This window comes from Periophthalmus magnuspinnatus, chromosome 8 (assembly GCF_009829125.3).
Source record: "Periophthalmus magnuspinnatus isolate fPerMag1 chromosome 8, fPerMag1.2.pri, whole genome shotgun sequence".
Lineage (NCBI taxonomy): Eukaryota > Metazoa > Chordata > Actinopteri > Gobiiformes > Gobiidae > Periophthalmus > Periophthalmus magnuspinnatus.
This window is the reverse complement of record NC_047133.1, coordinates 6143396-6156765: the sequence shown is the minus strand read 5'-3', so window position 1 is coordinate 6156765 and position 13370 is coordinate 6143396. Positions and strand designations below refer to the sequence as shown.

General features: G+C 42.1%; 1 protein-coding gene across 1 annotated transcript; it reads left to right on the top strand.

Annotated features, from left to right (window-relative positions):
- The first annotated feature begins 3831 nt into the window (after nucleotides 1-3831).
- Nucleotides 3832-13010, top strand: ube2m (ubiquitin conjugating enzyme E2 M). The gene is made up of 6 exons (XM_033970507.2): nucleotides 3832-4228; nucleotides 5179-5273; nucleotides 9642-9680; nucleotides 9866-9969; nucleotides 10324-10387; nucleotides 11738-13010. The coding sequence occupies exons 1-6, from the start codon at nucleotides 4114-4116 to the stop codon at nucleotides 11876-11878; spliced, it is 558 nt and encodes a 185-aa protein (XP_033826398.1). The 5' UTR covers nucleotides 3832-4113; the 3' UTR covers nucleotides 11879-13010.
- Nucleotides 13011-13370: the final 360 nt, after the last annotated feature.

The window sequence follows — 13370 nt, the reverse complement described above, 5'->3', positions numbered from 1 at the left end:
TCCTCCCCATCTCCCTGAATTCTCTTTCTCCTCTCCCTCATCCTCCTCTTTCTCTCTTTTCTCCTTGTCATCTCCCTTCCTCCTCTTCCTCCTTTCTCCTCTTCCCCTTTACGTTTTCTCTCCTCCTCTCTCATCTCTCCCTCTCTCTATCTCGCTCTCTCCTCCTCCTCCTCCTCTCTCTATCTCCTCTCTTCATCTATCTCCTCTCCCGTCCTCCCTTTCTCTCTCATCCTTTCTCTTCTCTTCCTCCTCTCTTTCCTCTTCTCCTCTCTCTCCCCTCTTCCTCCTCATCCTTCTCCTCCACTTACTCTCCCCTCCTCCTCTCTCCGTTTTACTCCTCTTCCTCAGGTCCTGGTGCAGTGCGCGCTCCCGTGTCCTCCTGTGGGCGCACCCGTCAGGCTCGTTCACAGCAGCAGGGCGCTCTCTGGTGGACACAGACACAAACTGCAGCTCCGCACTTCAGTGTAAAAATAAACGTCAGTTATTATTTTAAATTATTAAGAAGGAGAAGCCATTGTTTTAAAATTCAATATAATGTTTTTAATGTAGCTTATTAAATTATAGCAAAAACAAAACATGTTTTTCAAAAGTCAGAAAAAGAGGTTTTGTATTTTATATTTTTGCGAAATACCAAAAATAAGATAAAGAATAGTTTTAGAATTCAACATAATCCCGTTAAATGAACTGAAGCTGAGCTCACCTCAAACACAGGATATAAGGTGGTATATACGTGCTATAAAGTGGTATATATTAGGTGGTATATGGTGGATAAACCTCCCTCTGACCCTTGAGCGGCTCTGGCCCTGCAGTCTTGAACTTTATCTGCAAATGGATGTACATTAATCCTGGACACATCTGCAGCTCTACCCGTCCATGGGAGTGAATCTCTCCTTCACTGTGGTTCTCCTTGAGGTTTCCCTTTTTCCCACTGGGTTTTTTTTTTAGTTTATCCTTTCTGAGAAGGAGGGTCTAAGGAGAGAGGGCACTCTGGGACAGTGGTTTCTGCAGGAGGAGGGTCTAAGGACAGGGGGCGCTCTGGGACACTTCTCCATTTGTTTTTTGTTGATTTATTTGCTTGTCTGTTTCTCTTTAATTGTTGATTTTCTAACTTTCTGTTGGTTAAATCAATTCTCATGTTTAGCCCTAAGAGGCATCTATAGAGATAGATAAATAGACAGATATATATATATATATATATATATATATATATATATATATATATATATATATATATATATATATATATATATATATATATATATATATATATATATATATATATATATATATATATATATATATATATATATATATATATATATATATATATATATATATGTATATATATACATAGATAGATAGATAGATAGATAGATAGATAGATAGATAGATAGATAGATAGATAGATAGATGTAAAGAGGTGTATATGGCAGTATATAAAGTGGTATATATAATGTAATGCATATAAGGTTGTATATGAATGGTGTCTTGCACACAAATATGCTGGGGCTTATGTGACACTATTGACAAAATACAGTAAAATACAACAGGCCAGTTGCCAGACGTGTTACAAACACCAATGGACTCATTTAAACAAACTCATTCGCTGCTTCTTCCAGCCTTTACAGAGAAATGATGCCAACTTATAAACATTAGAATTAAACAACCGCTTCATCTTGTTGTCGTCATTACACCAGAACATCTCAGGGCATTGGGTGAACATTTCATCAAATAAACGATTTATAAATTCATTATAAAATGGGCAATGCAACAAAAAATGAGCTTCTCTTTCCACTTTTCCCAACTCCCACCAACCACAGAGTCTTACTTCTTAAGGGGTTTGAGAAAACCTCCCAGGTTCTAGAGCCAGGGGAAGAATTCTTGTGTGCAGCTGTGAAATAAACGATCTTTGATTCCTGCTCAAATTTGCTCTGACATAAAATTCAGGCTTAAATGTATCTTTTAATTGAATATATGTTCGCAACTTGAGTTTAGCTAAGATCCCATTCAGCCACTGCTCTTCACAATTGGACATCAGTTTTGCTCTTATTCCACTGACACTGCGTGGCAAATTGTTATGGAATACATACTGAAGTTGTGCTTCTGCAAAAACAGCCCTACTGCGCAAGGTGACTTGGGTTTACTCCACTCAAAGACCTTTTTAGGTACTCTATTATCACCCAGATTAATAATCCGATTCCACAGTCTGACCATGTCACACTTTCTTTGGATTAAGCCAGGGACCCAGCCCATATCACCCTGCGCTACCAAAACTGGGACAAACCTGTGGACTCCCAAGAAATAGAGGATGGCTCTGTTTTCCACAGCATCCAAGGCTGAACTCTGTCTGGCCCCACAAGAGACAGAACTAGAGACACACAGGCCTCATACAACTACAGTATGTTTCAGCTGATATCTTTACACGTTTTCATCTTGTTAATCACAGAACATAGAGGTGGGCAGTTAAGGTGGTATATATAAGGTGGTATATATGGTGGTATATATAAGGTGGTACATATATAAGGTGGTATATATAAGGTGGTACGTATATAAGGTGATATATATGGTGGTACGTATATAAGGTGGTATATATATATATATATATATATATATATATATATATATATATATATATATATATATATATATATATATATATAAGATGATATATATGGTGGTATATATAAGATGTTATAAATATTGGTATATATAAGGTGGTACATATATAAAGTGGTATATATAAGATGGTATATATGGTGGTAATAACAATAATAATAATACATTTTATTTATAGGGCGCCTTTCTGGGCACTCAAGGTCACTTTACAATACAATACAATTTACAATTTACAGACAGTTAAAAGCGTTCAGATAAAAACAAACATATATAGTGGCATATGTGGTATATATAGTGGTGTATATATAAGGTGGTACATATGGTGGTATATATAAGGTGGTACTTATGGTGGTATATATAGTGGTGTATATATAAGGTGGTTCATATATATATAAGATGATATATATGGGGGTATATATAAGATGTTATATATGTTGGTATATATAAGGTGGTATATATAAGATGGTATATATGGTGGTATGTATAGTGGTGTATATATAAGGTGGTACATATATAAGGTGGTATATATAAGGTGGTATATATAAGGTGGTACATATATAAGGTGGTATATATAAGGTGGTACATATATAAGGTGGTATATATAAGGTGGTCACTGCTTTAGAGATTTAAGTAGAACAACCATAACAGTGTTTGTGTTTCAGACTGGGCCCCTGCAGTGGGAGATAAAAGTCATATTTCATGAACCAGGCTGAATTAACCCTGAGTTTAATTCCTGACTCAGACTTGTCCTATCCCACAGGGCCAACTCAGATTAACAAATGAATCCATCAATTTGCCTGACATCAGCTGATGAACTTGATCAAACTAATTTAAGAAGTTATAATGAGCAGTGAGCTGAGTGCAACTATAATAAAGGAATCAGTTACCATGGCGACAGACTCAGGGTTTAGGTTCACTCTCTGTCAAACTGAAAACTCTGAGCTCTTTTCAGGATTAACAAAGTCTGAGTTTGGATTAAACCTGCTTCTCTAAACAGGGACAATGTCTGTGTTTCGTCTGTTAGCCATTTACATTTTAATTTTATGTCATTTATATGTTTTCTTTTATCTTGTTGTAATATATTTATATTTGTAAGGCGCATTGAGTTATTTTTGTTATGAAATAGACTGTACATAAATTCTTTACATCTCTCATATCTCTCTCATATCTCTCTTTTTTCCTCTGATTATTCCCAGTTTTTCCTCTGATTTGTCTGTGATGTTGTTGTTGGACCGAAGTGGAGCAGTGTCCCAGCATGCACCTCGACTGCGGCTAACAGCTAACGGCTAACTCCAGAGCTCAGTGCTTCAGCGGGCTCCATCTGAGAGAAGCCCCGGCTCCAGAGCTGCAGTCCCGGTACACACTCCTCCTGACCGCCTCCTGACGCCTCCGGACCACAAACTCTCCCCCCGGGCACTGACGGGCACACAGCGGGCACACACACGGGCACACACGGGCACACAGCGGCAGGAGCCCAGTCCTCCAGAAGAGCCGAAGATGATTAAGCTGTTCTCCCTGAAGCAGCAGAAAAAGGACGAGGACCTCGCCGGAGCGAACAGGACCGGGGCCGGGGGAAAGAAACCCAGCGCGGCCCAGCTGCGGATCCAGAAAGGTGGGTACAGTCCGGGCCAGGGGTCTGTGTGGGCCCTGAGTCCCGGGGATCCGCTCCGGGACCGTCCGCGGAGCCGATCTCAGCCCCGGAACCCGGCTCCAGACCCGGGCTCCGCGCTAACCCGCTAGCCTAGCATGCTAACAGCGCTAGCTCCGAGCTGCGACTGAAAACAAAACACCAGGGGCTCCAGTCCGGAGTTTGTTTGGGTTTTTTAGTCCGATCATAGGCGAACTGCCCCGGCAGGAGGCTGCGGGCCTCCGGGGTAGAGCCAGAGTTATGTTTTTATGCTCCTAAAAACACAGAAATATCAGGGACATGAATCAAAACAACAGAGCAGCTTATATAGGGAAATAAGGACACAGACAGGACTCCTGACCCTCTGCTCCTCTGACCCTCTGCTCCTCTGACCCTCTGCTCCTCTGACCCTCCTCTCCTCTGACCCTCCGCTCCTCTGACCCTCCGCTCCTCTGACCCTCCGCTCCTCTGACCCTCTGATCTTCTGACCCTCTGATCTTCTGACCCTCTGCTCCTCTGACCCTCCGCTCTTGTGACCCTCTGATCTTCTGACCCTCTGCTCCTCTGACCCTCTGCTCTTCTGACCCTCTGACCCTCCGCTCCTCTGACCCTCCGCTCCTCTGACCCTCCGCTCCTCTGACACTCTGCTCCTCTGACACTCTGCTCCTCCGCTGTCTCTCTCCTCTTCCCGCTCCTTTCCTCTTCCTGCTCCTCTCCTTCCTCCTCTTCTCCTCTCCTCCTCCTCCTCTACTCTTCCTGCTCCTATCCGCCTCCTCTTCTCTTCCTCCTCCTCTTCTCTTCCTCCTCCTCTTCTGTTCTTCCTCCTTCTCTGTTACTCTTCCTGCTCCTTTTCTCTTCCTCCTCTTCCTCTCCTCTTCCTGCTCTTCTCTTCCTCCTCTCCTCTTCCTCCTCTCAACTCTCTTGTTGTTTTTCAGACATAAATGAGCTGAATTTGCCGAAGACGTGTGAGATAAACTTCCCAGATGACGATGATCTGCTCAACTTCAGACTTATCATTTGTCCAGACGAGGTTTGACCCACCTTCACTTTTATTACTTATGTTTTTTTAACTAATATCTAGAGATGCACCTGTCCAGCTTTTTCAGCTCCGATACTAATGCTGATCCTTTGTCTTTACATATATGCTGATCCCTGATATGAACCGATACCAGGGACAGAGAACACAGTGAGCTCATAACAGAACAGAGCCGGTGTGTTATGCAACTGTTATGGTAAAAGGCCACGCTGAAATGAGACAGGTGCTGCTCCTGTCCCCCAGCAACCAAGACACGCTGCTAACACTAATGCTAATTACAATAACAATCACCACACATATTACGCACATGGGTCAATTAAAAAGATTGAGCTCTAGTGATCAAATAGTCAGACCATGAGCCCAAGATATTATAAAAAGTCTGATCCAAATCTTATGACTAAAACACAAAAATGAAAACTAGTAAGTGTAATGTCTGGAAATATAACCAATTTGACAATGCTCTTGTAATAAACTAGCCTAAATGATCTTAAAGCTTCAACTAAATTATTTGAATTGTTAAGTAAGACATTGATATTGATATATATCAATATATATATATATATATATATATATATATATATATATATATATATATATATATATATATATATATATATATATATATATATATATATATATATATATATATATATATAGAGAGAGAGAGAGATATTATTATGGTAAAGGTGCATTAGGTGAGTTTATTAAAAAAAAATGTCTTTGAGTAAAGATGGTTTATTTTACAATTTGAAGTAACTTCTTGAAGTACTTTGTCAATAATGTGAGTAGTCAAACATTAAACCCTTTACACACATATAATAATGTACAAACATAATGTTAGTACAAAAAAAATGTCAGTATACTCTCAGATTGTGTTCACATTTTACTGAATCACATGACAGTCCAAAAAAATGTGAGCAGGTGGATTACTATGGCTTAAACATTCTTTAGTACATGTACATGAATTAATTATTGTCAAAAGAGACATCAAGTAACTGTCACATCTCACAGTGAATCAAAAGTCAGTATAGACAGAAACATCAACAAACTAATTATCAAGTGGTGAATATGGACAATTGGTATTTTGGTCTTTAAAACATTCTTCTTGTCACAGACTTCAAATGTCAAGTACAAATCTATTTTATGTTAAGTAAAAGTCTGTTTTCTGTAACTGAAACATTACCATGGCCCACTTCCTCAAAAATAAAACCGTTTAGGTGTTCTTCAGCTAAGATTAAAATAAACTACCTCAACTCTACATTTAAATTAAATATTTTTAACTTTAATTAGAAGTTAAACTTTACACACATGTTGCACTATTAGGGTACATAAGGCACAGCAGCACACAACATGGGCCTTGATGGAACCATAGATGTCTGGTCTTCTGCAGGACCACCTCCTCCTCAGTGACTCTGGACGAAGGACAGTAGAGACATGACCCAACGCACTTAGACCACTCTGTATGATGCATCCCTTGTCTTCCAGATGAGGAGGACTCTGTTAGCTCTGTCCGCTGCACAGTGGGATAATGAGCCTTATGTTTAGTCAGTTCAAAGTCCTGCAGAGTCAAAACCAGTAGTGACAAACGTATTAAGAAAGTTATAAAACTATTACAAGTTAAGCTGAAATTAGGTTCACACTGCATGTCATAAATATTATTCATATTATTATATATAAACACAAACAGCTAACCTGCTAGCCACTGCGTTCCAAACAGGAAGTGATCATGGGCACGCTTCTAGCTCCATCGACTCTGACTCCAATTCACTCTCTATTGAGAAACTGTGTCCTCTCTCTGTAACTGCTCCTGTCAGACTCGTCATTTTGGTCTTAAAATGTTCGTATTAACCGACTCTACATGATCCTGGGGTTTTTATTTCTCTATTCTGTCAAGATATATACATTAATAACGGACAAATCAAGCGTCTTCTTTCCCCAAGGTTGCTCCCTTTACTCTTAGCAACAGGTTTGATTGACAGCGTTGGCCAGCACCGGCTCCCTGCTAAACCAGCTGTGCGGCCGAGAAGGAGTGTTACCTTCAACAGCCTTGCTCCGGATTGGCTCTTTGGCTGCTATGATACTCAGTCAGAATTCCAAATATGGAACTCTGCTCTATATTGATCCTATAACTGCTCTAGCCTCGATGAGCTTCATTTGGCTGGAGTCAAACGCTGTGGGTGACGTCACAATCACTTAGTCCACTTCTTTACATAGACTGTGGCTCCGACCGTACTGCAGGTCTGAGGAGACATCCCACACACATCTCAGACGCCAAACTGCAGGAAACATAAGGCCCCTTAATATGTTTGTTTTTAAGGATCAGTTGAGCCAAAATGCAGTTTAACTTTTATAGTTTGGCGTGCATTGAAGCCTGGTTTTTGCCTGCTCATTGGTGTTACTCGTGTATTTTTATTGAAGAGAAAATAACTTCCACTGATCTGAGTTAACAAAATTTTAATTCATAGTTTTGCAAATTTCTTTTACAGAAGTAATCAAAAATAAACAATACTACAGTAAGAAAGCCATTTGATTATGTATTTTTGCAACTAAGCAGTTTCCAAAGCTTATGCTTTTTCTCTTAAAGTGACAGAAACATATTTATGTAAAGCTTCAATAATAACTATTCTGAGATATTTTCTAGAATCAACATTAATGCATGTATAAAAAATAAATGTAGCCTATTTATATAAATCAAATATTAAATCCCTAAATATGAAATTATTCATATAAACATAAAATAGCATTTATAACAAAATATGAACACTCTGTGAATTTGCTGCATTATTATATGAATTAAACTTGGCTCCCACAAAGCCTAAAAGACCAGTGTAACTTTGGACCTTTGGACATCCGTCCTCCGTGTGCTGGTTCCAGACGTGGGGACCAGGCCTGGTGTGAGCGGTTCTGTCCTGCCTTTTTGCACCTGGTTCTGAGGTCCAAGAATCTGGAAGTGAATATGTACAAATAAACAGAACTCCCTCAAAAAAACTTTGATCCAGTTGATAGAATTGAGTTTGAGTTTTACTATGGATCAGCCCTACATGACTGAGGAATTACACAGACAAATATACACCAGAACATACAGCCTTTTCACCACAGTGTTGGTAAATGACGTCCTGTGTGCCTGTGTCTACATAGTTATAATCTCTAACACCTGTGTATCATTATGTTAGAATTTACACATTTTAAATCACAATATTCATCTAAAACAACTTAATAAAAGAAACATGTCCGCTGACTTTCATGTTAGAAAACTGCGGTGCTCAATGGGAGCTGACTGTAAACATTATCACAAGGCTCTGCATGCACTTGGCGCCCCCTATGGACAGCTACATCACACTAGCAATCAGCCCATTTTTTTCATTTGTACCAAAAAAGAAAATAAGAAAGAAAGAGGGAAGTGTGTAAGTCACAGTGGGCGTGTACCGGTGGAGGTGAAAACGGGGTTGGATCGGGGTGTCTTGAAAATAAGAGATTAAATATTACTCAAACATGAATCACTCTAAATGCAACTTCAGAGGCTCAATGAGAAGAAACAACTAGAACATAGTAAAAGATCTGAACAGAACAGTTGGAAGAACAGGTCTGATTTTAAACCTCACCAGGTTAAACTTCTGATCAGACCGAAGGATCAGACAGACCCAGGAGATGCATTCATTTGCAATAAACTTGTAAAATTTTGTGCATGAAGTCACTTTTCTGGTTTCTGAGCTGAATGGTCACTACCTAAACCCCAGCGCCTACAGCCAATCATGACTCTGTGCTAGTGCCGCCTCTGCACTGAATTGTGGAGGTTCTTTCACATAAGGCCTCCCCTTATACTGAGAATGAGACACTTGTATGTGTCTCTGTGGTCTCTCTCTCTGTAACTGCTGCTCTCAGGCTCGTCAGCTTTGGTCTTAAAATGTTTGTATTAGTTGATCCTGGGGTTTTATTTTAACTATTGCGTCCGTAAATCAAGATAAAACCATTAATAACAGACTGAGCTTGCTCCTGCTAGCGTTTGCAACAGGTTTGATTGACAGCGTTGCCAAATGCCTGCTCCCTGCTAAACCAGCGTAGGGGGCATTACCTTCAACAGTCTCACTCCACATTGGTTCTTTGGTTGCTCTGATAACCATGGTTGGAATTCCAAATATGCTCGTCTCGATGAGCTTCATTTGGAGCTGAACGCTGGGGGGGACGTCACACTCACTTAGTCCATTTCTTTATACGGACTATGGGGATTACACAGGTTTAGTCACGGCTTTAGTACCTTTTTTAAAGAGTAGAAGGCAGGACACATACTTTTGATGTAAATGTGTAGTTTTAAACGTGTTCTCAGTGGTTGGATGCTGATATCTGCCTCTGTTTCTGTTTCAGGGTTTTTACAAAGGAGGAAAGTTTGTGTTCAGTTTTAAGGTGAGTCTGATACAGTCTGGGTGCCTTCCGCCCTTCTGTAACTCTGCCCCTCTGTATGTGTTACAGTTAATACCTCATAGACGTAAAATACCTCCTCTTTAAACAGACCTCATAATCTGAACTAATCTGTAGAAAATGTACTTTTGTAACTCAACATGATTCTCTCTCTGACCTCTGACCCTCAGGTAGGGCCGGGTTACCCCCACGACCCACCCAAAGTGAAGTGTGAGACCATGGTTTACCACCCCAACATCGACCTGGAGGGAAACGTGTGCCTCAACATCCTACGGTGAGTGAACGCACCACCTCATGTACGTCTATATACAGTATGAGGCACACAGACTCACTGTACAGAATAATAACGCACTTATATATGAGAGGATGGGAACATCCTACAGTCAGTGAACAGTTCACCAGGAAGACTCAGGGCCAATTTTACTGAGCTCTGCCCATCTTCACCTGGTCCCGGTTTGGCACTGGTCTGACCCTGGTCTGGGTCTGGTATGGCCCTGGTCTGATTCTGGTCTGGATCTGGGACTGGATCTAGTCTGGTATGTTCTGGACTAGGTCTGGGTCTGGTCTGGCCTCTGGTCCTGGTTCTGTTTCTGGTCTTGTTTACTAATTTTTGTTTGTTTATTTTCAGGGAGGACTGGAAACCTGTGCTTACGATAAACTCCATCATCTATGGCCTTCAGTACCTCTTCCTCGTGAGTCACACTCCCCGCTGCAGCTGCAGGGGGGCGCTACACTGTCACACTGCAGCCACAGGGGGGCGCTACACTGTCACACTGCAGCCACAGGGGGGCGCTACACTGTCACACTGCAGCCGCAGGGGGGCGCTACACTGTCACACTGCAGCCACAGGGGGGCGCTACACTGTCACACTGCAGCCGCAGGGGGGCGCTACACTGTCACACTGCAGCCACAGGGGGGCGCTACACTGTCACACTGCAGCCGCAGGGGGGCGCTACACTGTCACACTGCAGCCGCAGGGGGGCGCTACACTGTCACACTGCAGCCGCAGGGGGGCGCTACACTGTCACACTGCAGCTGCAGGGGGGCGCTACACTGTCACACTGCAGCCACCCAGAGAAATATAAACGTGTCAGTTGCCGGTTCTAAAATAAAGCCCCTCAGGACAGACTCCAAACACATGGGACTCTATGAGAGCCAGTTACAGCTCAATACAATAAAGGCTTTATCAGTTTATATCGTTTTAGTGGTTTTAGAGTAAAAGAGAGTACTGAAATTGTTTATCTGAGACTGAAAGGTATTTCACACAAAGGCGCCTGTGTGAAAAGTGTCAGCTCTAAGTCTGTGAGGTACTGTCCTCAGCCTCAAGAGGGCGCCACACTGCTGTAATTGAGCTTAATCATAAACTCAGATTCAAATGTTTAAAATGTTTTTAATTTTAAAATGATCAGATTCTGTTTATTTCACTTTTACATGAGCTGAAAAACATGACTACTGAAAGAATTGATAATCATGACCTTCTCTCTCTCTCCCCATCTCTCTTCCTTCTCTCCTCTTTCTGTTTCCTCCTCTTCCTTCTTGTTCCCCCCTCCCTCACCCTCTTTCTCTCTCCCCCCTCTCTTTTCTTTTTCCCCACCTAACTTTTTCTCACTCCTGTAACCCCTTCCTCTTTCTTTCCCCCTTTTTCCTTCCCCCCGTCTCTTTTACCCCCCTCACTTTTCTTTTCTCTCTCTCTTTCTCTCTCTCTCTCCCTCTGTCTCCCTTTCTCTCTCTTTGGTCCTTTCTCCTTTCCCTTTATCTCCTTTCTCTTTTCCTCCTCTCCCCTCTCCTTTTATACCCCCATCTCTTGTCCTTGTTTCTCCCTCTCCTTTGACCTTTTTCTTCCTCTCTTTTTATCTCCCCTCCCACTCCTTCTCATCCATTTCTCCTCCTTCTCTCTCCTCTCTGTTTTGTTATCTCTCTTCCACCCTCCTCTCTCTCCCTCCTTCTCCCTCCCTACTTCCATTCTCTCTATCTCCTTCTCCCTCCCTCCTTCTTCTCTCTTTCACTCCCTCCTACCTCTCCCCCTCTCTCTCCGTCCACAGGAGCCTAACCCTGAGGATCCTCTGAACAAAGAGGCGGCCGAGGTTTTACAAACAAACCGTCGTCTCTTCGAGCAGAACGTTCATCGCTCCATGAGGGGCGGCTACATCGGCGCCACCTACTTCGAACGCTGCCTCAAATAACACGCCCACGGCCCCTCCCCCGCCCCCTGTCTCCCATCCCCGCCCCCTTACCACCTGGCCCCATCTCTGCCCGCTGTCCCCTATCCCCACCCACTCACCTCCTGATCTTATCCCCTATCCACGCCCACTTGCCCTTTGCCCCTCCCATTTGGTCTCTCCCCAGTTTGGACCAGACTTTTTGGCCTCCATTTTGAGCCCACCTGACGCTTGACCAGCGCTGACCTCATCATAACACACTCTGACCATTCTGACGTCTGTCCAAAGTCTGAAAATGCCATCAGACTTGAGAAAAAATGTTTCTTTTTGGCGTTAGCTCTTGTTGATCAATTTTATATTCTCTTTTCAAAAACAAAATGGCTGCAGGTTTAGATTTCACGAACACAACTTTTCCTTTCAAAATGGTCCAGTTTCTTGTGAACGCCAAACCTCCTGAGGATCGGCTGATCTCTGACCATTAGACCGGACCGAGTCTTTATTCAAATGTGCTAAAATGTGACTTTAAAGACGACGAGAAAATAAGACTCATTATAATGTGCAAGTTGAACCTTAAAATTAATATTCGCTTGACCCAATAGCAGCAGCAGCAGAGCCAAAGGTCCAAACCAGGGACTGACCCATTATCCCCTCCTCATCTCTTCTCCTCCCTCCCTCCCTCCCTCCTGTCTGCCCCCCTTTCCCTCACTGACTCTCCCTCCTCTCCTCTCCTCTTTCCTCCTCCCTCCCCTCCCCCTTTCACACCGGATTCTCCACTGTCGGATTCGCGCAGGACACCACCACACGGCGGCGCGCTTTTATTTAAGCCCACGTCTCTTCAAACTGGACTTCATTTCCCACAATGCCTCTCTCTCTCTCTCTTGCCTGACCCCTCTCCTCCTCTAGCCTGACCCCGCCCCCTCGCCTGACCTCGCCCCTGAATACAGACGTGTTGAACAGAACAGTGGAGCGACACATCCGCCCCATGCTTTACTTTGGAACGGACTTCATTTCCCATGATGCTTTGTGGCAAAATGGCTTCTTTCTAAAACAGCAAAAGTCATAAGTTTTTTCTTTTTATTAAATGCTTAAATTTATGTGGAAAACTTGTATGAGCCCGGAACACAAGGCGTTATTAAAATTAGTGACAAAAATATTACCTCATCTTGTAGTGTTTCTTTGTTACAGAATGAGCGATGTCAGAGTCTGCCTAAATGATGCATTTATTTAACAGGAGAGATTATGATCAACTAGAGCTGACAAAAGTATCGAAAATCTGATTCTAATCGATACTGAAACTGGTATCGAAACTAGATCCTCAGGTTTCACAGGTATCGGTACTAAAAAAGTCCCATTAACCTTTCCTGAATATCTTCGAGTATCGAGTTTGTTCTTTAGTATTGAAATCGAGTTTGAAAAGTTTATATATAGATAAAATAGTCTCTTCATCCTAGAAATTCCCTGAAAATTCAAAATGATATTCTATTTTTGTTGCAATGTAAAAGATCTGTTAATAGAC